This window comes from Eptesicus fuscus, chromosome 21 (assembly GCF_027574615.1).
Source record: "Eptesicus fuscus isolate TK198812 chromosome 21, DD_ASM_mEF_20220401, whole genome shotgun sequence".
NCBI lineage: Eukaryota > Metazoa > Chordata > Mammalia > Chiroptera > Vespertilionidae > Eptesicus > Eptesicus fuscus.
Window position 1 is genome coordinate 49,369,792 of NC_072493.1, and position 27,245 is coordinate 49,397,036.

The following is a 27,245-nucleotide window of genomic DNA, read 5'->3' on the forward strand; positions in this document are numbered from 1 at the left end:
TTCAGTCCGGTGGCCCATGCTCTATCCACTGAGCCACACCAGCTAGGGCTTAATTTACATTCTTTATTGTTGAAGGTATTCCATACGTCTCCTTTCCCCCCATAGAATGCTATGACTTATTACAGCAGAAGGAATCGGAGCAAGCAGCCCAGGGACAAGGCACGAGGACTCGAGTCCAGAGGAGAAACCGGGACCGTTCAATAGTCCGGCCTCGGTCGGGGATGTCACACGGGACGTGCTAACTGAGGCTCCCTCAAGGGACGACGACACCAGGCGGAAATGTCTGCTCGGGAAGCTCACTAGAGACGGGGCCCAGGGGCTTAGCGGCACTCCTACCGGCTCGCACACATTCCAGCTCCCAGGGGAGAGCAGGTGTGGAGCACAGACCACTGTGGACACAACACCCGGGCACATGAGCCACCCCGTAAGGGTCACAACTTCGGGGTGAAGGCTTCCATATGTGCATCACCGTTACAACCAAACAGATCACCTAGTCACAGAACTCTCCCAAACTAGTCAGGATTTGGTTTTTTTTAAAATATTTTTTTGATTTTTAGAGAAGAAGGGAAAGGGGGAGAGGGAGAAACATCAATGAGAAAGTCAACGGCCCCCACTGGGAATCGAACCGAAGACCTCCCGGTTCCCCGGTCGATGCTCATATGTTGAGCCACACCAGCCGGGAGATTTTTTTTTTTTTTTTTATGACATTGTTTTTAGAGGAAAAGAGAGAGACATCCATTTGCTCCATTTATGCACTCATCGATGTCTCCCTTTCTCGCTTAAATCAATAAAAATTTTAAAATAAGTTTTATTTCCCTGCTATTTTTGCGAAGAGGTTCTCGGTTGGGAGATTTCTTTCTTTTTAAATTACATTTACCCAACAGTTTATTCTGTTGCCTCTCCAAAGGATTTCAAGGTCACCAAATGTTGACCCTTCTGTATACGTCCCCCAAATGAACAGGTGTCTGGGTGGGCTGGGGGAGCGCGGGATGTGGGAGGCAGAGGCACCAACGCGGGGGCCCTCACGTACGTGCGTGATCGACGAGGGTCCTGGGAGTGGCCCGAACTGGACACGACCTTCCAACGGGCCGTTTGGGCGCACACGTGGTTCCGGAGTTTTCCAACCGCACAAGGTGCCCCAGCAGCTTCCGGGGTCGCTTTCCATCCCCTCGCGCGCGTCCGGGTGCCTGGCTCCCGCAGCCTCCACGCCCTCATGTCCGCGCTCACCCACTGGCTGCTTCCTGACACTTCCTCGCGCTCCCTCAGCTCCCGCGTCTTCAGCTTTCGGCACGTACCACCTCCCCACCCAAGGTCCCGCCTCTTCCGGTTGGCGCGCTGCCATCTCATTGGCCCGGCGTCCTCGGTACCGGGCGGAAGCTCCCATCTCTGTCCCTTCTATTGGGCACGCTGCCTGCGCCTCAGAAATGTCCACCAATGGGAATAGACCAGGGACTCCCCGCTCAGCCAATGGGGCGAGGGCGCGAACTATAAAAAGCCTGGTCAGCGCCGCCGGGGAGCTCCCGAACCGCAGGTGAGTCGTTGAGGAGCCTCCAGGGGGCGCCCCGAGGCCGCGGCGGCAGCTGGTTGTGACTGGAAGAGCGTCAGCCCGAGGGTAACCTCCTGAGGCCCCGGTTCCGGTCAGCCGGACTCGCCCCGCCGCCCTCTCCTCTGCCCATGAGTGTCTCCCAGGCTGCGGCGACCTCGGGCGAGGCGCGGCCCGCAGGTGAGAGGGATGAGAACCGGGACCAGCGCTGGCCCGGGTGGCTCTGCATAGAGCGGCGGCCGGCGGACCGGAGAGCCCCAGGTTCGATTCCCGCCAAGCGCACTTCCCTCTGCTGCAGGCTCCTCCCCGCCTGGGTCCTGGTTGGGGCGCGTGCAGGAGGCAACCCCTCCGTGGGTCTCTCTCACATCGATGTTTCCCTCCCTCTCTCTCTCTCTAAAAACCAATGGGAAAATATCCTCAGGCGAGGATTAACAACACCTGGTGTCAGCCCTGACCGGTGTGGCCCAGTGGATAGAGCGTCTGCCTGCGGACTGAAGGGTCCCGGGTTCGATTCCGGTCAAGGGCATGTACATTGGTTGCGGGCACATCCCCAGTAGGAGGTGTGCAGGAGGCAGCTGATGGATGTTTCTCTCATCGATGTTTCTAACTCTCCATCCCTCTCCCTTCCTCTCTGTAAAAATCAATAAAATATATTAAAGAAACAAAAAACAACAACAACCTGGTGTCAGTGGTGGGGGTTTGGGGTGAGTGCCTAGAAGAAAGCATTAACGGCTCTTCTTTCGTTTTCTCTTGTTTTCAGCAGCTGCAGAGGGCCCACCGCTGGCCAGCGCGCCCACCGGGTGAGTGCCTCCGGGTCTGCGTCTGGAAGTGGAAGGGAAGCGGGGCCCAGGGATGGGAAGCCAGCTGTGCGTGTGGAGCGGGTGGGCTCCCCGGACAGAGAGAAGCTGCCCGCTGACAGCCCTGGCCTCCCGGAGCAGGGGCGGCGGCGGAGGGACGGTGCACGGAAGAGGAAGGCGAACCCTCCCTCGAGGCCCCCCAGACTCTCCCTCCACCCAACTCCCCAGCCCGGCTCTCTCTTCCTCCCCGTCAGCCGGAGCCTCACCGTCGATGACTTCGACATCGGGCGTCCTCTGGGCAAGGGGAAGTTTGGGAACGTGTACCTGGCTCGGCTCAAGCAGAGCCATTTCATCGTGGCCCTGAAGGTCCTCTTCAAGTCGCAGCTGGAGAAGGAAGGGATGGAGCACCAGCTGCGCAGGGAGATCGAGATCCAGTCGCATCTGCAGTAAGGCCAGCCTCCGCGTGAGCTCCGCGCTGGGCCTTTGTCTGTTTGTGGGTGTTTTGTTTGTTTTCATTTGAGAGAGAGAGAGAAACATCAGTTTGTTATTCCACTTATTTCTGTTTTTTTAATTTTTAAAATATATTTTATTGATTTTTTTACAGAGAGCAAGGGAGACGGATAGCCAGAAACATTGACGATAGAGAAACATTGATCAGCTGCCTCCTGCACACCTCCTATTGGGGATGTGCCCGCAACCAAGGTACATGCCCTTGACCGAAATCGAAGGTGGGACCCTTAAGTCCAAAGGCCCATGCTCCATCCATTGAGCCAAACCGGTCAGGGCAACTTATTTCTTTATATATATATATATATATATATATATTTATATTTGAGTTTTTTTGCAGAGAGGAAGGGAGAGGGATAGAGAGTTAGAAACATCGATGAGAGAAAAAAACCCATGAGAGAGAAACACTGATCAGCCCTCCCCCCCCCCCCATACACACACACACTCCCCACTGGGCATGTGCCCACAACCAAGGCACATGCCCCTGACCGGAATCGAACCTGGGACCCCTGAGTCCAAAGGCCGACGCTCTATCCACTGAGCCACACCAGTTAGGGCTGTTCCACTTATTTCTGCATTCATGGGTGATTCTTGTATGGCCACCCCTGGCCGGGGATCAAACCCACAATGGCATCCATGGGGAGGATGCGCTAACCACCTGACTCCCGGCCAGGGCCCACACGGGGGCCTTACCCTTGTTCTTCTGTGTCCTCTTTCATCTTTGACACACGAACCCAGCATCTCCCTCCAAACAACCCCCAACGAGGCCCTTGCTTTCACCTGAAGGTTGTTGGTGTTTCTCTCTTTTCCGTATCCAGCATGGAAAGAAAGCGGGTCCAGTTCCTGAGTAGAGGAGCTGGGGATTGAGAAATAAAAGAAAGAAAGAGACAAGACACAAAATGGAAGGAAAAGCTGGGACCGGATGGGACCACCGTCCTCTCTGATGGAGGGACAGGGACCCAGAGCCAATACAGCGAGTTTATTTTATACCCCAAATTCCAGGAAGTTTCACCAAAAGTTAGGATCAAAGGAGATTATTTGCATTCTTGAGTAGGCCGGAGCATTCCTGGTGCTTGACTGGATTTACATATCAAAGTCCCACTACCCAACACCTGGGCAAAGGTAAGAGGCAGTGCTGATAACACATCTGCCTTTTTGGTAAATGTGTATCCAAGACACGGCTTTGCCTGTCGCCTTGGATTCAGCTGACAATAATTAAAGAAATGCCCATGTGCCTTTCCAGGCGCTGTCTACAAAGGTTTTTTTCAATTTATCACAATTGCACTATGCAAAGCCCCCTGTGTCACACACCGAACGCCCGCTCCTTGTCCTCCCCTCATGCACTCCCAGATCAGGCTGTTATTCTGGTGTCAGCACAATCTGCTTTTTATTTATTTTTAACATTTAAGGAACCATATTCTTTTTCTTTAAATATTTTCTTTTCATTGATTTCAGAGAGAGAGAGAGAGAGATAGAAACATCACTGATGAGAGAGAATCATTGCTTGGCTGCCTCCTGCACGCCCACCACACTAGGGATCAAGCCCGCAACCCGGGCATGTGTCCTGATTGGGAATCGAACCGTGACCTTCCGGTTCATAGGTCGACGCTCAACCACTGAGCCACGCCGGCTGGGCCACAACCTGCTTCTTGTGTCTGGCGTGACCAATCACTTGTGATAACATCATGAGTTGGGCCTCAGGGAGCAGTCTGACCCTTCTCCCCATCTGCCCTCCAGACACCCCAATATCCTGCGCCTGTACAACTACTTCCATGATGAGCGTCGTGTGTACCTGATCCTGGAATACGCGCCCCGGGGCGAGCTCTACAAGGAGCTGCAAAAGAGCCACACGATCGATGAGCAGCGTACGGCCACGGTGAGGTGGGGGGCAAAGGGAGGGTGGCTGGGGCTTTGGGGTCCATGAGTTTACTGTGGGCTGGTGAGGGAGATCACTGCTTGTGGCTGTCATGAATATCCAGATTGCTTTTTGCTTTAAAATATATATATATATATATATATATATATAGCCCTGACCAGTTTGGCTCAGTGGATAGAGCGTCAGCCTGCGGACTCAAGGGTCCCAGGTTCGGTTCCGGTCAAGGGCATGTACCTTGGTTGCGGGCACATCCCCGGTGGAGAGTGTGCAGGATGCAGCTGATCAATGTTTCTAGCTCTCTATTCCTCTCCCTTCCTCTGTAAAAAATCAATAAAATATATTAAAAAACAAATAAATATATATACATATATATATACATATAATATATATATATATATATATATATATATATATATATATATATATATATATAGTTGGTTTCCGAGAGAGAGAGAGCTGAAACCTGTTTGGCTCAGTGGATTGAGCGTCGGCCTGCGGACTCGGGGGTGTCCCGGGTTCGATTCCAATCAGGGGCATGTGCCTTGGTTGCGGGCACATCCCCAGTGGAGGGTGTGCAGGAGGCAGCTGGTCGATGTTTCTCTCTCATCAATGTTTCTAACTCTCTATCCCTCTCCCTTCCTCTCTGTAAAAAATCAATAGACTATATTTAAATAAATAAATGAAGTGTAAAATGTTTCCACCTGGCTATAAAGTAAGTCCTGTTCCTGGGCTGAAGAAACTCCAAGGAGGCTGGTCACGAGGGAGAGAAAGCCGGGCATTGCTGCGTGACGTCATTACTCTGACAGACGCTTAGCATATTAGCCTTTTATATATATATCATTTCCTCAGGCCTTACGTCCTGCAGTAGATCATTGGAGTGGCCCAGCCTAGATCCTCTGTTGAGCCACCTGCTGAGCTAGGGCAAAAGGGAGTATCCGGTCACTTTAGCACCTATCCTAACAGTCTACATAAAACAGGGGAGCAGAAATCCTCCCCCACCAACAATAACGGTGCTGTATCGGAGCGGGGGAGGGGGTCATGGCGTTGGTGACCGGGAAGTAAAAAGCCCCGACTGCTCAGTGCAAGCGGAGTGCTTCACCCCAGGGAAGCGGCGGCAGGCTTCTTTTCTGAGGCTGCTCTTTTTTTTTTTTAATGTTTTTATTGATTTCAGAAAGGAAGGGAGAGGGGGAGAGAGAGAAACATCCATCACGAGAGAATCATTGATCGGCTGCCTCCTGCACATCCCTTACTGGGGATCAAGCCCACAACCTGGGCATGTGCCCTTGGCCGGAATCGAACCTGGGACCCTTGAGTACGCAGGCCGACGCTCTATCCACTGAGCCGCACCAGTGAGGGCTCTGAGGCCGCTCTTGTCTCTGCTCACACAGATCATGGAGGAGCTGGCGCACGCTCTGGCCTACTGCCACGAGAACAAGGTGATCCACAGGGACATTAAGCCAGAGAACCTGCTTCTGGGGCTGCTGGGGGAGGTGAAGATCGCGGACTTCGGCTGGTCTGTGCACACCCCCTCGCTGAGGTGAGTCGGGCCAGGGCGGGGTGGGCCCTGGGTCGCTCGCTTGGAATGATGCACCATAACACATTCCAGGTGTGAGGCCCGGGTACAGGCCTGGGTTTGTAGCTGAGTACCGGCGAGCTCCACCTAACGGTGCTTGCTTTGGTCAGGGAGGGCCCGCAGGTATGATGGTGGTCCCCCGAGGATTATAATGGAGCTGAAAAATTCCCTTTTGCCTGGTGACATAGCTCAGTGGTCGGCAAACTCCTTAGTCAACAGAACCAAATACCAACAGAACAATGACTGAAATTTCTTTTGAGAGCCAAATTTTTTAAACTTCTTCTAACACCACTTCTTCAAAATAGACTCGCCCAGGCCGTGGTATTTTGTGGAAGAGCCACACTCAAGGGGCCAGAGATCCGCATGTGGCTCGCGAGCTGCAGTTTGCCGACCACGGACATAGCTGAATAATGCTGTAGTGCGATGCATCCTGTGCCCATGGTGATGCTTGTGTAATAAACCTCCTGCTCTGCCAGTTATCTATAAGTGTAGAGCATACAGCCCTAGCCCAGCGGTTGGCAAACCGCAGCTCACGAGCCACATGCGGCTCTCTGGCCCCTTGAGTGTGGCTCTTCCACAAAATACCACGGCCTCGGCGAGTCTATTTTGAAGAAGTGGCGTTAGAAGAAGTTTAAGTTTATTTTTATTTATTTTTAAACTTTTTTTATAATTATTTTTTACAGAGAGGAAAGGAGAGGGAAAGAGAGTCAGAAACATCAATGAGAGAGAAACATCAATCAGCTGCCTCCTGCACCCCCCCCACACACACACTGGGGATGTGCCTGCAACCAAGGTACATGCCTTTGACCAGAATCGAACCCGAGACCCTTGAGTCTGCAGGCCGACGCTGTATCCACTGAGCCAAACCGGTTAGGGAAAACATTAAGTTTAAAAAATTTGGCTCTCAAAACAAATTTCAGTCGTTGTACTGTTAATATTTGGCTCTGTTGACTAATGAGTTTGCCAACCACTGCCCTAGCCAGTTTGGCTCAGTGGATAGAGCATGAGCCTGTGGACCGAAGGGTCCCAGTTTTGTTTCTGGTCAAGGGCACATACCTCAGTTACAGGCTCCTCCAGGCCCAGGCCCTGGTCAGGACTGGTGCAGGAGGCAACCAGTCGATGCGTTTCTCTCACATTGATGTTTCTGTCTTTCCTTTTCTCTTCCACTCTGCCTAAAAATAAAAATAAAAATAAAAAACAATGGAAAAATATCCTTAAGTGAGGATTAAAAGAAAATTAAAAATAAAAGTAAAAGTATAGCACATATAGTTATACATAGTACATGATGCTTGATAATGATAACAAATGACTGTGTTACCAGTTTGTGTATTTATTATACTCCTAGAGGCCCAGTGCATGAAAATTCATTCACTGGAGGGGGGGTCCCTCAGCCCGGCCTGCCCCCTCTCACAGTCTGGGAGCCCTCAGGGGTGGGAGGGGACCCAGCAATCAGGGGAAGGCGATGCCCCATCACACCTCTGCTGCTGCCACTGCCAGCAGCGCAAGCCTCAGCCGACCCTGGTTACCTGAGCCTCAGGCAGCCCTGGGCAGCTGGGCAGCCGCCATCCAAGGCTTGCCTGCACCTCGGGCCAACCCTGGGCAACTGGGGGGCTGAGGTGACTGGGCGCTGCCATCTTGTGGCTGTGGGCACCACCATCTCTGAGGGTGTGGCAGTCAATTAGCATATTCCCTCCTTATTGGCTGGGGGCGTCACCATCTTTGTGAGGGAATGATGGTCAATTAGCATATTCCCTCTTTCTTAGATAGTATGCTGATGTAATTCAGGGAGGATTTACAACATCTGTCACTGCGTCTGCCACTGCATCAGGAGTCTTGCGTGGGCCCTGGCCAGTGTGTTCAGTGGTTAGAGCCCAGGCCTGCTCACTGAAGGGTCACGAGTTCAATTCCAGTCAAGGGCACACACCTGAGTTGCAGGTCGAGAGCCAGGCCCCGTGGGGGCTTGTACGGGAGGCAACCAATCGATGTCTTTCCACCTCTCTGTCTTACATCCTTGTACGAATAATTCCAAAACACGGAACCGGTGGGGCCCAGTCCCTGCCTTCTCTGAACCCTGACCCATATTAAAACTCGGTGGCTTCCATGCCCAGCCAGCGTGGCTCAGTGGTTGAGTGTCGGCCTACGAACCAGTAGGTCACAGTTCGATTCCTGGTCAGGGGGTGTGCAGGGGGCAGCCGATCAATGATTCTCATTTTTGAAATCAATAAAATTAAAAAAAAAAAAAAACTTGGTGCTTCCCAGCTCCTGTGCTGGGGAGGGGACCCCCGTCTCACTGGGGCCCCACGAAGGGTGTTTCCCTTGTCTGGGCCCCTTGGCAGCACTCACATCTCTGCCCTCCTCCAGGAGGAAGACGATGTGCGGGACTCTGGATTACTTGCCCCCAGAAATGATCGAGCAGAGGACGTACAGCGAGATGGTGGACCTGTGGTGCCTGGGCGTGCTCTGCTACGAGCTGCTGGTGGGGAATCCCCCCTTCGAGAGCTCCTCCTACCACGAGACCTACAAGCGCATCCTCAAGGTGAGGTGGCCGTGCCCCTGGCGCTCCTGGGGCAGCCAGTCAGCCGTGGCGGCCGGGCCTGCCCAGCCTGCGGCATGCACAGAGCTTGCCGCCTTAGGTCCTGTGCCTGGAAGGGACTCACCGCAGACAGAACCTGGGCCAAAAAAGTCAACCATACTAGCCCTGGCTGGTTTGGCTCAGTGGATAGGGTGTCAGCCTGCTGACTGAAGGGACCTGGGTTCAGCAGGCTCACTGAACCCTTGGCTGTACTGGCGTGGCACAGTGAGAGAGAGACATTGATTGGTTGCCTCCTGCACGCACCCCAATCAAGGGCACATGCCTGGGTTGTAGGCTTGATCCCCAGTAGGGGGCGTGCAGAAGGCAGCCGATCAATGATTCTCCCTCATCGTGGATGTTTCTCTCTCTCCTTCCCTCTCCCTTCCTCTCTGAAATCAATAAAAATATATTAATACGCACAGACACACACACACACTGAGTGGCCAGATTATTATGACCGTCCCATCAGTACTTCGTTGGGCCACCTTTTGCCTTCAATACTGCGGCGATTCTTCTTGGCATTGACTCCATGAGAAGTTGAAAGGTGATGCGAGGAGTCTGACACCATGCCTGATGGATAGCACTCTCCAGTTCTGTGAGATTTGATGGTTGTGGAAGCAGCTGCCTGATGGCTCTTTTAACTTCGTCCCATAAATGCTCAATTGGATTGAGATCTGGTGATGGTGGGGGCCACCTAAGCAAGGTAAAGTCTCCCTCATGTTCTTGAAACCACTCCTGCACAATATGAGCACTGTGGCATGGCGCATTGTCTTGTTGGAAGAGGCCATCTCCACTGGGATACGCCATCAACATGATAGGATGAACTTGATCAGCAACGATACTTAGGTATGTTGTGCTATTCAGACGTTGTTCCACACGAATTAAAGGGCCCAAATCATGCCAGGAAAACATGCCCCAAACCATAACACTGCCCCCACCAGCTTGAGGGGTTGTACTCATGCATGTGGGGTGCATGCTTTCATGCTGTTTCCGCAAAATTCTCACTCTGCCACCTGCATGATGCAACTGGAAACGTGATTTATCGGAACACGTGACTTTTTTCCAATGCTCGACTGTCCGATCCTTGTGTTCCTGTGCGAATTGGAGACGTTTTATCTTGGTAACTGCAGACAGCAAAGGTGTTCGAACAGGCCTTCGGCTTCCATATCCCACACGATGCAGCGTACGCCTAGTTTGCCTACAAACGTCAGGTGGTCATAATAATCTGGCCACTCAGTGTATATACACAAACACACACACACACACATATATTTGAAATTTAACCATATTTGTGTTTCTCCTCCGACCTCCTCAGGTTGATTTAAAGTTTCCTCCAGCAATACCTTTGGGGGCCCAGGACTTGATCAGCAAGCTCCTCAGATACCAGCCCTCGGAGCGGCTGCCGCTGGCCCAGGTCCTGCAGCACCCGTGGGTGCAGGCCCATTCTCGGAGGGTGGGGCCTCCACCCGCCCCGTCGGCTTCCTGAGCCCGGCCCGCCCCGGTTCCTGTTCCTGTGTGTTTGTTCAGGGAGCTCTCCTGGCCCCGCTATCGTATCTGCCTTTTGTGTCTTCCCTTTTAAAACATAAGATGCTAATTAATAAAAGATTAATCATTTATTTTTAAATTTTTTATTCATTTTTGTTTTCTTTCTTTATCTCTTCACCCGAGGATATTTTCCATTGATTTTTTTAGAGAGTGGAAAGGACAGGGAGAGACAGAGAGAAACATCGGTGTGAGATGTAGGGAGCGGTTATAGGGTTAAGCCTCGGACTGAGCTGCTGGCAAAGTCGCAAACAAGTCCCAGCTTGGAGGGCACAGCCCTCTCAGCATGATTAAGCTTGATCTTGTGACTGCTCCCTAGATCTTTCCTGGGTAGCTAGTGGGCTGTGGGAGGGCCAGCAAGTGCTGCCAAAACAAGTGAAACTCACAAGAACATTGTAAATTGCCTTGTTTGCCCCTGACTATAAATAAAGCATCAGCTTTGCAGTCTGGATCTGTTCTGTGGCCTCAGCCAGGCACAGAAGATCCACCTAGACCCAGCTCTTTCTCTTGTCTGTCTTTTCTTCATCCTTCACCGGCCCCCCTCAGGCTCGCCGAACCCTTGGCCGTGCTGGTGTGGCACAGTGAGAGAGAGACATTGATTGGTTGCCTCCCGCACGCACCCCGACCAGGGCCCGGGATCAAGCCTGCAACCAAGGTATGTGCCCTTGACCAGCATCACACCCAGGACCCTTCAGTCTGTACAGTCCTTAGGCTGATGCTCTATCCACTGAGCCAAACCATCTAGGGCAAAACTTTTTTATTGATTTTAGAAGGAGAGAGAGAGAGAGAGAGAAACATCGCTTTGTTGTTCCACTTATCTATGCTTCCATTGGCTGATTCTTGTATGTGCCCTGACCGGGGATTGAACCTGTAACCTTGGTGTATTGGGATGATGCTCTAACCAATTGATCTACCTAGGGCCAGGGCAAAAGATCAATCATTTTGTACCATGTCCCCCCCCCCCCCTTTTTTTTTTATTTAAATATTAGGAGGTTTTTGGAAATTTTTTAATGCAGTCTTGGTAACTTAATTTTTTGTATAGAAATATGACTGCTTTGGAGTCATTGCATGTTAAGCAATTTTACTATGAGATGAACTATCAGTAAAAATTTTAGCTAATACTTCAGGAATAGTTTCTTGTCCAGTACCATTAAATTCTCTTGAATATTCACTTATTTCAATTAGCCAATTTAAATTAACCCAAAATAAGGTTAATTTATTTAACTTTACTTGTCCTAGGTCAGTGGTCAGCAAGCTCATTAGTCAACAGAGCCAAATATCAACAGTACAACGATTGAAATTTCTTTTTGAGAGCCAAATTTTTTAAACAATCTTCTTCTAATGCTACTTCTTCAAAATAGACTCGCCCAGGCCGTGGTATTTTGTGGAAGAGCCACACTCAAGGGACCAAAGAGCCGCATGTGGCTCGCGAGCCGCAGTTTGCCGACCAGTGTCCTAGGTTATGGACAGTAAATGACATTAATTAAATTTCTGCAATTAGTCGTTGAGTAACGTAACATAAACTTTGTCAGGGAGGCAAAAACCCAAATTATTTACTTAAGTTTATTGACCTTCAATTACAGTTCTTCAGATGTTTGAAGGAAACCTCTCTTTACTTCCCTCCAGAATAATTTTCAGGCTACAGAGAGTTTCATCTAAGTCTTTTGTCTTCCTTTCTTTACAACAAGCAACCTACATGGCTGCTGCTTCTGGACCACGTCTATAGCTGTGTACGTTGGAGTGTCATTGGATAGAACCTTTATTTCTGGTAGAACCCTTTCCGAGGAGAGGGGCTCACGATGATGCCCCTCCTGGCCCCCAGGGATGGTGAGCTAACCACTCTCCTTGCGACTGCTTCCCCCAGGTGACCACCCCCGTGCCGCATAGCCTGCCCCTATCTCAGCGGCTCCTACACTCAGCTCCTTGTTCCCCCATGTTTTCCCGAACACAGGACCTACCGGTCCACCCAGGTTCACTCTCTGACATCCACACGCCGAGGTCGAGATGAAACGTCTCACTGGCCCTGGCCAGTGTGTCCCAGTGGTTAGAGCATCGGCCCAAACATGGTAAGGGTCGTGGGTTCAATTCCCGGTCAAGGGCACGTGCCTGGGTTGCAGGTTCGATCCCCAGCCCTGGATCCCCAGGGTGCATCAGGAGGCAACCAATCGAAATGTGTCTTTCACATCGATGTTTCTCTCTCTCTTTCTCCCTCCTTCTTTTGTTCCCTTCCATCCTCAGGTTCAATTCCCGGTCAGGGGCATGTACCTGGGTTGCAGGTTTGATCCCAGGCCCCAGTAGGGGCCCCTGTGGAAGGCAACCAATAAATGTGTCTCTCACATCGATGTTTCTCTTTCTCTCTCTCTCTCTCTCTCCCCCTCTCTCCCTCCCTTCCACTCTACCTAAAAGCAATGGAAAAATATTCTCCAGTGAGGATTAACAACAACAACCAAAATAGCCTGCTATGTGTGGTCAGACATTTAATTAACTCACCCCTAATGCCTTGGCAGGGCCAGACCAAATGATCGCGGGTTCCGTTCCTGGTCTAAGGGCATGTACCTTGGATTGCAGGATAGACCCTGTCCTGGTGGGGGTGCATGGCTGGGGCAGCCAATTGCGCTCGCTCTCTCTCTCTCTCTCTCCTTCTCCCTCCATCCCTCCCCTCTACTCTCTCTAAAAAGTAATGGAAAAAATACTGTCCTGGAGTGAAGAGTTTAAAAAAACACACACAATCAGAAAGAATGTATGCACCCCTATGTTCATAGCAGCACAATTTACAATAGCTAAGACCTGGACACAGCCCAAGTGCCCATCAGCAGTGAGTGGATTAAAACAGCTGCAGTACATTTGCACCATGGGATACTATGCAGCAATAAAAAAGAAGGATCTCGCCCTTTGAGACAGCATGGAGGGACCTGGAGAGTATCATGCTAAGTGAAATAAGCCAGTCAGAGAAAGACAAGTATCACATGATCTCACTCATGAATCTGAGGAACAAAATAAACTGTTGAACAAAATAGATCCGGAGACATAGACGCAAGGAACAGACTGTGGAATCTCAGAGGGCAGGCGGGGGTGGGTGGGAAGAGATCAACCAAAGACCTTGTATGCAGATATGCATAACCCATGGACACAGACAATAGGGTGGTGAAGGCCGAGGGTGAGGGTGGAAGCAGGCTGGAAGGGGTCAGTGGGGTAAAGGGGAACGGACATATGTAATATATTCAACAATAAAGATTTAAAAAAATAAAATAAAAATCAGAAAACACGCAAACAAAAAGACAAGAAAATAGACCCGGACCACCTGCTCCAACAGCACTGCCCTGCAGCCCTGCTGGTGGTTTGCAGAGGAAAAACTACATTACCCAGAATACTGCGCACCAGGGCAATGGCGTTTCTGGTGACGGAGGCGGGACTTCCGGTCCCTCAGTGCCCTGCGTCATTTGCGCGCGACTGCTCCGTCCACGCCAGCTGCCAGCTGTGGCGAAGCGGTGGCCGTTGGTGGCCGCTGCCGGGGCGGCTCTCGGAGAATGAGCTGGAAGGAGGCCAAGACGCGTCCCTGGAGCGCGGAGTGCGACCGTCGGCCCAGGTGGCCCCGAGGGCAGGGAGACGGGGACGGCCGCCCGGGCCCGCGGGCCCCGCCTCGGCCGCCGCCCGCCCGGGCCCCGCTGTCCCCTCGGGGTCCCGCGATGGCGGCGCCGGTGGACCCGGCGCAGGTGAGCGCACGGCGGGTCGGGCGGTGCCGCGTCGCCGCGGGTTCGGAGCGGGGTCGCGCTTTGTCCTTGTGGTGGGTGTGAAGGGGAGCTGGCTGGTCCCGTTCTCCGGCCTCCGGACGCGGGCGGCCGGAAACCCCAGGGGCGCCGACGGGAAAACGGAGCTGCGACCGCAGCCTGCAGCCGCCCGCCCGGGCAGCCACCCTCACAGCCCGTGAGCAGCGCGGGAGCCGCCGCTGCGTCTGTAGGGACAGGCCGGGGGCTGACCAGAAACTGCGGCCCCGTCCGCCCCACAGGGCCAGGCCTTGGTGAATAACCACCCCTTTTCCTAATTTTTTTTTTAAATATTTTTTTATTGAGGTATTACATGTGTACATATCTTACCTTTTCTTAATTTTTAAGAGTATTTTTATTGCCCTGGCCGGTGTGGCTCAGTGGACAGAGCGTCGGCCTGCGGACTGAAGGGTCCCGGGTTGGATTCCGGTCAAGGGCATGTACCTTGGTTGCGGGCACATCCCCAGTGGGGGGTGTGCAGGAGGCAGCTGGTCGATGTTTCTCTCTCATCGATGTTTCTAACTCTCTCCCTCTCCCTTCCTCTCTGTAAAAATCAATAAAATATATTTTTTTTAAAAGAGAGAGAGAGAGAGGAAGGGAGAGGGAGAGCAAGATGGAAAAAAAAAAATGATTTGTTGTTCCACTCATTCCTGCATTCAATGGTTGATGCATGTGCCCCGCCCACGAGAGAACCTGCAGCCTTGGTGTTCTGGAGGATGCTCTAACCAATGAGCTGCCCGGCCAGGGCGGAGAGTTTCTGTTACTCAAACGTGTGTCATCTGGTAGTAAATGTGGAGGCCCTAGTTGGTTTTTCTACTCTTACCTCCCTGCCCAGAATGTGCACATGACGTGAGTTTATCCCCACCACAAATGAGTAATATTGCAGGGCTCCCAAATATGGACAAATTCATTTATGAGGAATGGCCGCGTGTTTAATTGAAATATTAAGTCAAGAAAATTCATGGAGCCCTGCGGGGTGCGGCTAGCGGTTGAGCGTCAACCCAGGACCCAAGAGGTCACCAGTTGGATTCCCAGTCAGGGCACATGCCTGGGTTGGGGGCTCAATCCCCAGTAGGGGGCGTGCAGGAGGCAGCCGATCAGTGATTCTCACTCGTCGTGATGTTTCTTCTATCTCCCTCTCCCGCTCTGAAATCAATAAAAACATATTTAAATAAAAGAAAACTCGGAGCTCTAACCAGTTTGGCTCAGTGGATAGAGCTTGGTTGTGGGCACATCCCCAGTAGGGGGTGTGCAGGAGGCAGCTGGTCAATGTTTCTCTTTCATCGATGTTTTTAGTTCTCTATCCCTCTCCCTTCCTCTCTGTAAAAATTCAATTAAAAAAGAAAAGAAAAAACTCGGAGAGTTGAAGCTACAAAGCCGAGAAGTGAGCACTGAAGGTGCAGGTGAAAAACCATGAATCAGTGTCTGGGAACATTTATTTATTTATTTTAATATACATATATATATTTTAATCATTATTGTTGAGCATATACAGATGTACCCCCTCTCCACCCATTCCCAGGCCTTCACCACCCTGTTGTCTATGACCGATGCGTATATGCATATAAGGTCTTTGGTTAATCTCCCCGCCTCCCTTCCCTCTGAGACTCGTCAGTCTGTTCCATGTTTCCATGCCTCCCTTTCTATTTTATTCATCACTTTACTTTGTTCATTATTTCTTGTTCATTTATTTTGATTTTTAGATTTTAATTGTTGGTAGATATGTATGTACTGTGTTATTTTATTGTTCACTTTTTTTTTTTTTTTTACCTTTTTCTTCTCCCTCTTCTTAAAGCAGCGGTCGCCAACCTTTCAGACCTCAGGGACCACCGGTGGTTCACAGATCACCGGTTGGCGACCGCTGTCTTAAAGAATACCCTTCAACATTGCATGTAATACTGGTTTGGTGGTGATGAACTCCTTTAGCTTTTTCTTGTCTGTGAAGCTCTTTATCTGACCTTCAATTCTGAATGAGAGCTTTGCTGGGTAGAGTAATCTTGGTTATAGGTTCTTGCTATTCATCACTTTGAATATTTCTTGCCACTCCCGTCTGGCCTGCATGGTTTCTGTTGAGAAATCAGCTGACAGTCGTATGGGTGCTCCCTTGTAGGTAATTAACTGTTTTTCTCTTGCTGCTTTTAATATTCTCTCTTTGTCTTTTGCTCTTGGCATTTTGATTATGATGTGTCTTGGTGTGGGCCTCTTTGGATCCCTCTTGTTTGGGGTTCTGTGCACTTCCTGGACTTGTAAGTCTCTTTCATCAGGTGGGGGAAGTTTTCTGTCATTATTTCTTCAAATAGGTTTTCAGTATCTTGCTCTCTCTCTTCTCCTTCTGGCACCCCGGTAATTTGATGTTGGAACACTGTAATTGTCCCAGAGGTTCCTTACAGTATCTTCATATTTTTTTTATTCTTTTTCTTTTTGCTCTTCTGATTGGGTGTTTTTTGCTTCCTCATATTCCAAATCGTTTATTTGATTCTCGGAATCCTCTACTCTACTGTTGAGTCCCTGTAAATTATTCTTTATTTCATTTAGTGTATACTTAACTCCTGACTGGTCCTTTTTCATGTCTTTGAAATTCTCAGTAAGATCCTTGAAAGTCTCATTAAGTCCCTTGAGGTTCTCCATAAGATCCTTGAGCATCCTTATCACCATTGTTGTGAACTCCGTATCCAGTAGTTTGCTTGCTTCCATTTCATTTATTTCTTTCCCTGGAGATTTCTTCTGTTCTTTCATTTGTGACATGTTTCTTTGTCTCCACACTTTGGCTGCCTCCCTGTGTTTGTTTCTCTGTATCAGGTCTCCTGGAACTGGTAGTGTGACCTTGTGCAGTACATGTCCTGTGGGGCCCAGTGGCTCAGCCTCCCCAGTCACCCGACCTGGGCCCTCTGGGTGCCCCTCTGTGGGCTGTGTGCACAGTCTTGTTTAGTTGAGACTTAATTGCTTTTAGCCGTGGTCGGCAAACTGCGGCTCGCGAGCCACATGTGGCCCTTTGGCCCCCTGAGTGTGGCTCTTCCACAACATACCACGGCCTGGGCGAGTCTATGTTGAAGAAGTGGCGTTAGAAGAAGTTTAAGTTTAAAAATTTTGGCTCTCAAAAGAAATTTCAATTGTACTGTTGATATTTGGCTCTGTTGACTAATGAGTTTGCTGACCACTGGCTTTAGCATCACTGGGAGGAATTGACCTTCAGGCCTATTGGCTGTGAGGACCAGCTGTGATTACAGTGGAGGAGCTGCTGTGCAGGAGACACCCCGGTGGAGCAGGACGTGCTTCAGTGGGGCTTTGGTGCCCCCTGAGTGTGTCCGTTGTGGAGTGTAGAGTTGTAATCTGTATGGTCTGAAGCTGTCCACCGGGCGCACTGGCTCTGGGGCCTCCCAGGAGGTGCAAAGTCAGCCACTACCTGGGGCCACCTGGCAGGAGCTATAGAGAGATCTGCAGATGGCTGCTATTTGTATTGGGCTTGGAAGTGCCCAGGTGAGGCCCAGCTGTGCAGCAAGGCAGGTGGTGCTAGTGCCAGATCTTGGGCCTCTTATTGATAGGTTTGGGGCACACTGACACCAGCTGCTGCTTGTTTGAGAGATTTTTAGGAAAGTCTGAAGGTCTGGGAGCATTTGAATGGCAGATCTGCAGTGGTGGCCTGTGCATCTGAGAGTGGAGTGGCTGGATTGTTTGTGTTTCATGAGTGGGCCTGGTCACCACAGGGCTGTCAGGAGCCACTGGTGAAAAGGATGACTCGGGAGCAGGGGCTTGTCGCGTGGTTCTGGGATCTTTGATTTTACCCCTTTGTGAACTGTCCCAGCTGCTGACAACCAGGCACCTGCCTGCCCGTGTTTGTCCTGTACCCCGTGTTTCCGGACACTGGTTTTCATGGGCCAGCGTATGTACTCACTATAGATAAAACGGAGCTGGGACTGCCAGTCACTGTAAGACCTGATGTAACTAACGTCAAAGAAGACTGAGTGTCAGCTGTAACTAGAGGCTGGGGGGAGACAGGATGGGAAGCCCCCAGCACTGGCAGGCACCTGGCAGGACCAATGAGGCTCAGGTACATCTGTTACTACCATTACTGAGACTTTTTATTACCATATTTCCTCATCTGATTGCCCAGAGCCCTCCTGTCCGCCTCACCCCCTACGTGACGTTCCATTGTCTCGTGTCCGTTTACGTCGGCTCCTGCCCAGAGGCTTCTCCTGTGCGACCGTGTCGCACCCACAGCATTGCCGTCCCCGGGAGCGAGCACAGAGCTCGGCCCCAGCAGGCGCGTGGTGCTCTGGGCCTTGACGTCTGCCCCTTGACCACGACGCAGAGACCATGGCTGATCCCATCAGCAGCTCCAGGGCCATCGCTGCGACCGCTGTCTTACTTTCCAGGTGTCTGTGACCTTCGAGGACGTGGCCGTGACCTTCTCCCCGGAGGAGTGGGGGCAGCTGGACGTGGCCCAGAGGACCCTGTACCAGGAGGTGATGCTGGAGACCTGCAGGCTCCTGACGTCTCTGGGTGAGTCCTCCCCCCGGAGGGGGACCTGCACTTCCGTTTCCACGTCTGGCTCCGGGCCTGGCTGCTCACGAAGGTCTCGGAGCCCTGGCTGGTGTGGCTCATCTGGTTGGGTGTCACCCCATGCACCGAAAGGTTGCTGGTTCGATTCCCAGTCAGGGCACAGGCCCGGGGTGTGGGCTCCATCCCCCATGGGGGGCTTGCAGGAGGCTGCCAATCAGATGTTATGCTCTCACAGCAATGTTTCTTTCTCTCCCTCTCCCTTCCTCTCTCTCTAAAAACCAATAAACTGTTCTTTCTTCCCCCACCTCCATCTACCCGAACCCGCTGTCCCTCTGGCTGTCCGCCCGTCGCACTATGTCTGTGTGTTACATGTATGGTTCTTGCTTATTCCCGTCACCCTCGTTCATCCGGCTCCCCAGTATCGGGGCCACTTGGATCGTCACAGCTGGGTGTGGGTGGCAGTGGCATCTGGTGGACAGAGCCCGGGGGTGCTTTACGTCCACACTGGACAAGACCAGCCTCGGCTGCGGGCCCCACACAGGTGTTTCTGTTTCTTCCTTAGCGGACAGGTGTCTAGTGCTGGAATCTTGTTTAATCCAACTCTGCTTCTGAAAAGCTGTGTGGCCTTGGGCAGGTTACTGAACCTCTCTGTGCTGTGGTGCGCTTATTGGGAAAATGGGTTAATGTGGCACCTGCTTCTCAGTGCGGCAGGGTACGTGGGCAACTTAGGGGAAAGGCTCGGAAAGTGCCTGCTGTGGCCAGGTTGGTATTGAGGACCCCCTGCTGCTCTCCCGCTGCTGTGACTCTCAGGACCTCGTCACCCTCGTGTCTGGACTGAGCCTCTGGAGCGGGGGTGGTGAACAGCCAAGACAGCAGACAAGGCTAGACTGGGCTTTCCACGCTGTCCTCTTGGGCACAGCACGTCATGTGCTGGAGCCTTGGTCTCCTCACCTGTAGAATGGGGCTGGTCACAGTATGTGCTTGCTGGTGATGCTGAGGAAACCCTGAGGTAGAATCTTCGTTCTGTCTGTGGCTCTGAAAATAAGACCTAGATCCTGGCCACGTAGCTCAGTTGGTTAGAGTGTTGTCTGATACGCCAAGGTTGTGGGTTTGATCCTGGGCAGGGCACACACGAGAATCAGCCAGTGATTGCGTACATAAGTGGAACAATAAATCAATGTTCTCTCTCTCTCTTTCTGTCTCTGTCTCCCCCTCTCCCCACCCTGCTTTCTCTCTAAAATCAATACATGTTTAAAAATGGGGAAAAAAGACAGATCAATGAAGACACATACCTTGTTTTGACTGAAAGGAGTAAATATTTTAGGTATGTCAGTTGTTTACATTACTCCATCAATTCATTTTGATTTTGAAACGAAATAATGCTTTTAAGCTGCTTGTCACTGTCCTTTGAGTGTGGTCACACTCTGCATTAGCTTTTAACTTTGTCTGAGGAATAAACACTCCCTGCCAGCATGGCCTGTCATTGGTTTCAGGTCATGTCAGCACTTGGTGTGGATGGAAGGAAGCAGCTTCCTTCTGAGGTCTTGTCCCAGGCTCGATTGAGGGGCTTTATTTCCTTTCACAGATATCCTTATGTCTTCAATGGTATAAAAAAAATGTTTTTAAATCCTCACGTCCTCTTTCCCTCTCCGTGAACAGGGTGCCCTGTTCCCAGACCTGAGCTGATCTGCCAGCCGGAGCCGGAGCCGGAGCCGGAGCTGTGGATGGTGAAGACAGATCTCTCCCAAGGCACCTGGCCAGGTAGGAGCCGCCCTGGCAAATGGCAGACCCTGCGCCGGGAGACCAGGAGACCAGACCGCTGGCCGTGGCTCCCTGGGGAGCTTCGTGTTGTGGCCTGTCTGGTGGTTTGAAAGCCAGGGAGCCCTTTTCCCCAAAGATTTTTTTATTGATTTTTAAGAGAGAGGGAAACATCGATGTGAGATGCGAGAGCAGAATAACTGCATGCTCCCTCCCGGGGATCAAGCCTGCAACCCAGGCATGTGCTCCGACCGGGAATCAGACCAGTAACCTTTCAGTGCATGGCATGACGCCCAACCCACTGAGCGACACTAGCCAGGGCAAGCCATGGAGCCCTCTGATCTCATGGAGGGCAGAGCTGTGTGAGCTAAGATCTGTCGGGGGCTCAAAGTCTGGCTTGCTGATTGCCAGCTTTGTGGCTGTAGTGAGTTGCACGATTTTCTTGTGTTTTTGTATAAGTTAAAAGTAGCTTCTGGATCAGACAGACTCCAGAATCTCATGGCTCAGCATGTGGCAGCTCTTTCTCTCACTCACATGGGTCAGCAGGCAGCTCTGTACCACGTGGTTTTCAGGGACCCGTGTCGGTCCTGTCGTCAGTGTGCCGCTGTCAGGTTGTGCTGACGTCCTCCAGCTGGCAGAGGAAGGCAGAGAGGAGGGGGGATGTCACCCCCTCCCGCAAACACCAGTTCGCCTCACATCCCACCGACGAGAACTGGGCGTTGGGGCACCTGGGTGTGGGGCCGCGAGTTGTGGCGAGGCTGCGTGTCCAGCCTCAGGCGCAGAGCGTTTGGTGAGTGTAGTCTGCTACACTGGGTCTGTCCCAGGACGTGCTAGTAAAAGTGGTGTTTTTGTCATTGGGTGGTTTGGGGGTGTAATCACGTCACGCATTAACCCTTTGCACTCGCTTGCTTTTTTCTCGATTCCTTTATTCTACTCGGGATTTAATTTTTTAAATACCCCAGATTTTACAAAGCGCGGCAGTAGAATAAAAAACTGGAGTTTCTTTTCATACAAACTTATTTATTTGGATTTTTTTTATATTTCAAATTATTGATACATTCAATACAATTCGACATACGAGCTGCTACCGATGCTAACCATGTCGAGTCACACTCGACATCCGAGTGCAAAAGGTTAATGCATAAAACTGCTTAGCAAAGCGTCTGAGTCATACCAAGTGGCTCATGAAAAGCAAGCTATTGGAAGTACTTATTGCAACAATTGAGATAATCATGTTGCTTTTTTTTTTTTTTTTTTCATTTTGTTAATGTGTATTACACTGATCACTTTTCATGTGTCAAACCATCCTTGCATTACAGGAATAAACCACCTTGGTCATGGTGTATGTTCCATTACATATGGATTTTAGCTTGCCACTCTCTCATTGAGGATTTTTGCATCAGTTTTCATGAGAGATGTTGGTCTGCAGTTTTGTTTTCTGTTAGTGTTAGTGCTTTAGCTTTTTTTTTTTTTTTTAATAATTATTTATTTATTTATTTATTATTTTTTTATATATTTTATTGATTTTTTTACAGAGAGGAAGGGAGAGGGATAGAGAGCTAGAAACATCGATGAGAGAGAAACATCGACCAGCTGCCTCCTGCACACCCCCTACCAGGGATGTGCCCACAACCAAGGTACATGCCCTTGACTGGAATTGAACCCGGGACCCTTCAGTCCGCAGACCGATGCTCTATCCACTGAGCCAAACTGGTTTCGGCAGTGCTTTAGCTTTATTATCATGATATTGCTAATCTGAGAACGAGTTTAGATGAGTTTGAGCAGGATTGGCATTAGTTCTTTAGAAATGTTTGGTAGAACATTTATATTAACTTTACCAGGTCCAGTGTTTTACTTTGTTGAGAGATTTTTGATTAGTAATGCAATCTCCTTAAATATTATAGGTTTATTCAGATTTTCTGTTTCTCCATGAATAGGTTGGTAGGTTTTGTGTTTTTCGGAATTTGCCCGTGTCACATAGATTTTCTCCTTGGTAGGTTTTGTGTTTTTCGGAATTTGCCCGTGTCACATAGATTTTCCCGTTTTGTTGGTGTACAGTTAGTTGTTGGTAGCATTGTGTTTCAGAAATTCTTTTCTTGTTTATTTCAGGTTTTCTAGCTCTTTGTTGATATTTCCATTTTGTTTAGACATAATTTTCTTCACTTTCTCCATATCTTCCTTCAGTTCTTTGAACTTCTTTAACATGGTTTCTTAAATATTTTATTTATTTAATTTATTATTATTATTTTAAGCCTAAATCACCTGGTATTCCCAGGTGATTTCCCATCCAAGTATTAACCAGGCCCGACCCTGCTTAGCTTCTGAGATCAGACAAGATTGGGTACGTTCAGACAAGATGATTTTTTAAAAGTCTTTGTCTAGTAGGTCTACATCAAAGTGTTTTTCAGAGTTTTTGGAGGGATTCCAAACATGCGTCTCCATGTCCTCAGGGACTCATTAAACTCCTAGTATTGATGTTGATGATACATGCATGAAGTATTTTCAACCGAGGGATTTCACCTGGCTCCAGGGTTCAGAGTTTTACAGACTTGTTTCATAAGCACAGTTGATTGACTAATGACCTACATGACACAATCTCCTGCCCCCTCTTTTTCCAGAAGCTCAGTTGTTATCATATAGCTCAGTGTCCCAACCCTCTAATCATGTGGTTAGTCTTTCTAGCATGACTAGGCCTTGCCCTGAGTCATCTCTTCAGCATAAACTATATAGGGGCCCAAGTGAGTTACCTATTTGCATAAATATTCTCTCTGGAATTGACTGTTTCTTCTCATCACTCTGCCCTGTAACCCAGCTACATCCCTTTGTCTCCTGTTTAAGGTGTCCATAGTCCAAGGACTAGGAAAGAAAAAAATTGCAGTTCTTGTATTCAGAGGTAAAACATAGCAGACACAGAAGCACTATTTTCACCTTTTCTTAAGTCACTGAAATGGTGGGATTTTGTGTGTGTGTGTGTGTTTATGTTGGCATTACTAACAGGCCCTTTGTGTACTGGATTTCTTTCAGGTGAGAAGGGAAAAGCTAAGACCACAGAACCTGCTACTTGTGAGCTTGCCCCGTCTGAGGGACCCTCACTTCTGGAACTACTAATACGAGGAGCTGAACCCCCAGAAGACTTCCAGGTGGACCGAACCTTGGGTCGGAATGGGCCATTGGAAGTGCAAGAAGGACAGCTGGAATCAGGGCTAGACCTGCAGAAGGGATTTCCTAGGAAGTCCCGCTCTGAACATGGCGGCTTAGGGACAGCTGAGGGTGTGTGTTCGAGGACTGTGCGGGAGCCAGCCTCTGCCGTGCGAGCTCTCCTTGAGCATGACTCATGCAGATTGGGTACAGATTGCATGACTCAGGAAGAGGCGAGTATCTTTAAATGCAGTGAATGTGGGAAAGTGTTTAACAAGAAACGCCTCCTTGCTCGACACGAGAGGATTCACTCTGGAGTGAAGCCCTATGAGTGCACAGAGTGTGGGAAAACCTTTAGCAAGAGCACTTACCTCCTTCAGCACCACATGGTCCACACCGGGGAGAAGCCATACAAGTGCATGGAGTGTGGGAAGGCCTTCAACCGCAAGTCACACCTTACACAGCACCAGCGGATTCACAGTGGAGAGAAGCCCTACAAGTGCAACGAATGTGGAAAGGCCTTCACCCACCGCTCGACTTTCGTCCTTCATAACAGGAGCCACACGGGAGAGAAGCCCTTTGTGTGCAAAGAGTGTGGGAAAGCCTTCCGAGATAGGCCAGGTTTCATTCGGCACTACATCATCCACAGCGGCGAGAACCCCTACGAGTGCTTCGAGTGCGGAAAGGTCTTCAAACACAGGTCATACCTCATGTGGCACCAGCAGACTCACACTGGGGAGAAGCCCTACGAGTGCACGGAGTGTGGGAAAGCCTTCTGTGAGAGCGCAGCCCTCATTCACCACTACGTCATCCACACGGGGGAAAAGCCCTTTGAGTGCCTCGAGTGTGGGAAGGCCTTCAACCACAGGTCCTACCTGAAGAGGCACCAGCGGATCCACACTGGGGAGAAGCCGTACGTGTGTGGTGAGTGTGGCAAGGCCTTCACCCACTGCTCCACTTTCATCTTGCATAAGAGGGCCCACACTGGAGAAAAACCGTTTGAGTGCAAGGAATGTGGCAAAGCCTTCAGCAATCGGGCCGACCTCATTCGGCACTTCAGCATCCACACTGGAGAGAAGCCCTATGAGTGCGGTGAGTGTGGGAAGGCCTTCAACCGCAGGTCAGGCCTCACGAGGCACCAGCGGATTCACAGCGGAGAGAAGCCCTATGAGTGCATGGAGTGTGGGAAAACCTTCTGCTGGAGCACTAACCTCATCCGACACTCCATCATCCACACCGGGGAGAAGCCCTATGAGTGCAGTGAGTGTGGGAAGGCCTTCAGTCGTAGCTCATCCCTCACTCAGCATCAGAGGGTTCACACGGGAAGAAACCCAGTCGGTGTAACAGAAGTGGGAAGACCCTTCCCAAGTGGACAACCCTCAGTCAACCTCCAAGAACTCCTGTTGGGGAAAGACTTTCTGAGTGTAAACACCGTGGAGAATGTTTTGCCAGAAGAATCGCCGTACTCAGACTTGAATCGCTCATACCAAAGAGAAACCCCATAGTTGTCTTCCCTGTGAAAAACCCGTTGCAAGATGTCAGTGGTCTTCTCATGAGTCATATTGGAAATGGACCCTGCCTGGAGCCTTATTCTCCATGTGGGAATTCATTCAGGAGAGAGACCCAATGGTTATCAGGCACTTAGAAAACTTTCAGCTCTCTTTCTCCTTAGTTTACACTGCAGTGCTATCTCAGGAATTGTTTCTTTAAAAAGAAGGGAGAGACTTGGAAGAGAGAATGAACTATCCCCAGTTTCTTTCAGACTCCTGGCAACGCCTATGGCACTTTGTCATGGATTTCTTTCTTTTTTTAATATATGTTACTGATTTTTTACAGAGAGGAAGGGAAAGGGACAGAGAGTTAGAAACATCGATGAGAGAGAAACACTTCCCACTGGGGATGTGCCTGCAACCAAGGTACATGCCCTTGACCGGAATTGAACCTGGTACCTTTCAGTCCGCAGGCCGACGCTCTATCCACTGAGCCAGACCGGTTAGGGCTGCCATGGATTTCTTAGTTTCGTTGGCAGGAGGAGAGTTTTGTTTGAGAGCTAAAGGACTAGGGTCTTTATGTGTCTTGTACATACATTCACTGCTGTCCAGTGTCCAGAAAGTAGACGTTGAAGGCAGGTCTGGAAACTTTCAATGAACATCTTTGTTCTAAAACATTGTCTGTATTCTTTAAGAAGGAAAAATAATCCTTACCGAGGACATGTTCCCATTAGAGAGGGGTCAGGGAGAGCAACACCAAGTGGTTGTCTGCCAGACACACCCCAACCAGGGATCGAGCCTGCACCCCACGTGTGTGCCCTGACTGGGAATTGAGCCCGCCGTCTTTTGGTGTGTGGGACAGTGCTCAATCCACAGCCACACCAGCAGACCACGGTCTCTACTCTTTTTTTTCTTTTTTTTAAATATATTTTTATTGATTTTTTTTTTACAGAGAGGAAGGGAGAGGGATAGAGAGTTAGAAACATTGATGAGAGAGAGACATCGATCAGCTGCCTCCTGCACACCCCCCACTGGGGATGTGCCTGCAACCAAGGTACATGCCCTTGACCGGAATCGAACCTGGGACCTTTCAGTCCGCAGGCCGACGCTCCAGCCACTGAGCCAAACCAGTTAGGGCAACTGTCTCGACTCTTAAGGAGTTTAATTTTTGTGAGAAAAATGAAGGCTTGAACCATTAATACTTTTTTGTTTGAGGGGATTAGAATACACGTATGGACAGTCACATTTTATTGCACCGGTTAACACTGGTTAAGGCTTTGATTTTTTTAAAAAAACAAATCTTCACGGGGCTTGAAAGACCCAATACTTGGACATTTTTTGGTCCTGTACTGTTGGTTGACTTGATTGCTATAGTTATATGGTAAAATTTTTAATTGGGTAAAGTGATTCTTTTGCCCACATTTTTTTATTTGAACCTTATTTGTCACTCCTACTTTAATTTCTCTGTAAAGTTTTAGATATACTTGATTTTTTTACCCCCCAAAATAATCAAAAGTTTTGCTAGAAATTGATTTAAATTGGCAGGTGGATCAATTTGTTGAGAATAGGCATCTTCGCTGGGTTGGGTCTTCCAGTTATCTAACATGGCATGTCTCTATATTGAAGCATTGCTTATTTCCTTACTGTTTTATAAAGGTCAGTAACAGGTCTTGTACAGTTTTTATAAGTCTATGGTATTATACAAATATAATCATTTTTGGATGTTATTTTGGCATCCTGCAAACTTCCTGAACTGTAACCATTTATTGGATAGAATGCTTGGGATTCTTCTACATCAAAAAATAGATATAGTTTTTATTTTTTCTTCTTGTCTGTATTACCTCTTCTTTTTCCTGTCTTACTGCACTAGCTAGGATTTCCAGTGTAATGTTGAATAGTAGTAGTAGTGAGAAAGATATTCTTGCCTGGTCCCTCATATTAGAGGGAAAACACTCAGTTTTTTATCACCAAGTCTGATGTTAGTCTTAAGGTTTTCTTCATAGAGGTTTCTTACCAAGTTCAGAGGTGTACCTGTTCCTAATTTGCTGAGGTTTTTTGTTATCTTGAATGGGTGTTGAGTTTTGTCAAATGCTTTTTCTCTCTTAGTTGATATAACCATGTTTGTTTGTTTGTTTTTCCTGTAGCCTGTTGGTATGATGTTTTAAATATATATATTTTAATTTTA

At 49.6% G+C, this 27,245-nt stretch overlaps 2 protein-coding genes across 2 annotated transcripts; both read left to right on the forward strand.

Annotated features, from left to right (window-relative positions):
• Positions 1–1,509: 1,509 nt before the first annotated feature.
• AURKC (aurora kinase C) lies at positions 1,510–10,660 on the forward strand. The gene is made up of 7 exons (XM_054710413.1): positions 1,510–1,723; positions 2,304–2,343; positions 2,595–2,786; positions 4,585–4,723; positions 6,112–6,260; positions 8,658–8,832; positions 10,184–10,660. The coding sequence occupies exons 1-7, from the start codon at positions 1,675–1,677 to the stop codon at positions 10,352–10,354; spliced, it is 915 nt and encodes a 304-aa protein (XP_054566388.1). The 5' UTR covers positions 1,510–1,674; the 3' UTR covers positions 10,355–10,660.
• Positions 10,661–13,896: 3,236 nt separating this feature from the next.
• ZNF805 (zinc finger protein 805) lies at positions 13,897–27,245 on the forward strand. Its single transcript, XM_054710409.1, has 4 exons — positions 13,897–14,123; positions 18,548–18,674; positions 20,334–20,435; positions 23,457–27,245. The coding sequence occupies exons 1-4, from the start codon at positions 13,938–13,940 to the stop codon at positions 25,073–25,075; spliced, it is 2,034 nt and encodes a 677-aa protein (XP_054566384.1). The 5' UTR covers positions 13,897–13,937; the 3' UTR covers positions 25,076–27,245.

Excerpts from the sequence above, each read along its gene's own strand:
- AURKC (XM_054710413.1), top strand. The coding sequence starts at position 1,675 with ATGAGTGTCTCCCAGGCTGCGGCGACCTCGGGCGAGGCGCGGCCCGCA. Across the intron at positions 2,344-2,594 it reads CTGGCCAGCGCGCCCACCGG|CCGGAGCCTCACCGTCGATG; the intron begins GTGAGTGCCTCC and ends CCTCCCCGTCAG. Across the intron at positions 4,724-6,111 it reads ATGAGCAGCGTACGGCCACG|ATCATGGAGGAGCTGGCGCA; the intron begins GTGAGGTGGGGG and ends CTGCTCACACAG.
- ZNF805 (XM_054710409.1), top strand. The coding sequence starts at position 13,938 with ATGAGCTGGAAGGAGGCCAAGACGCGTCCCTGGAGCGCGGAGTGCGAC. Across the intron at positions 14,124-18,547 it reads CGCCGGTGGACCCGGCGCAG|GTGTCTGTGACCTTCGAGGA; the intron begins GTGAGCGCACGG and ends CTTACTTTCCAG. Across the intron at positions 18,675-20,333 it reads CAGGCTCCTGACGTCTCTGG|GGTGCCCTGTTCCCAGACCT; the intron begins GTGAGTCCTCCC and ends CTCCGTGAACAG.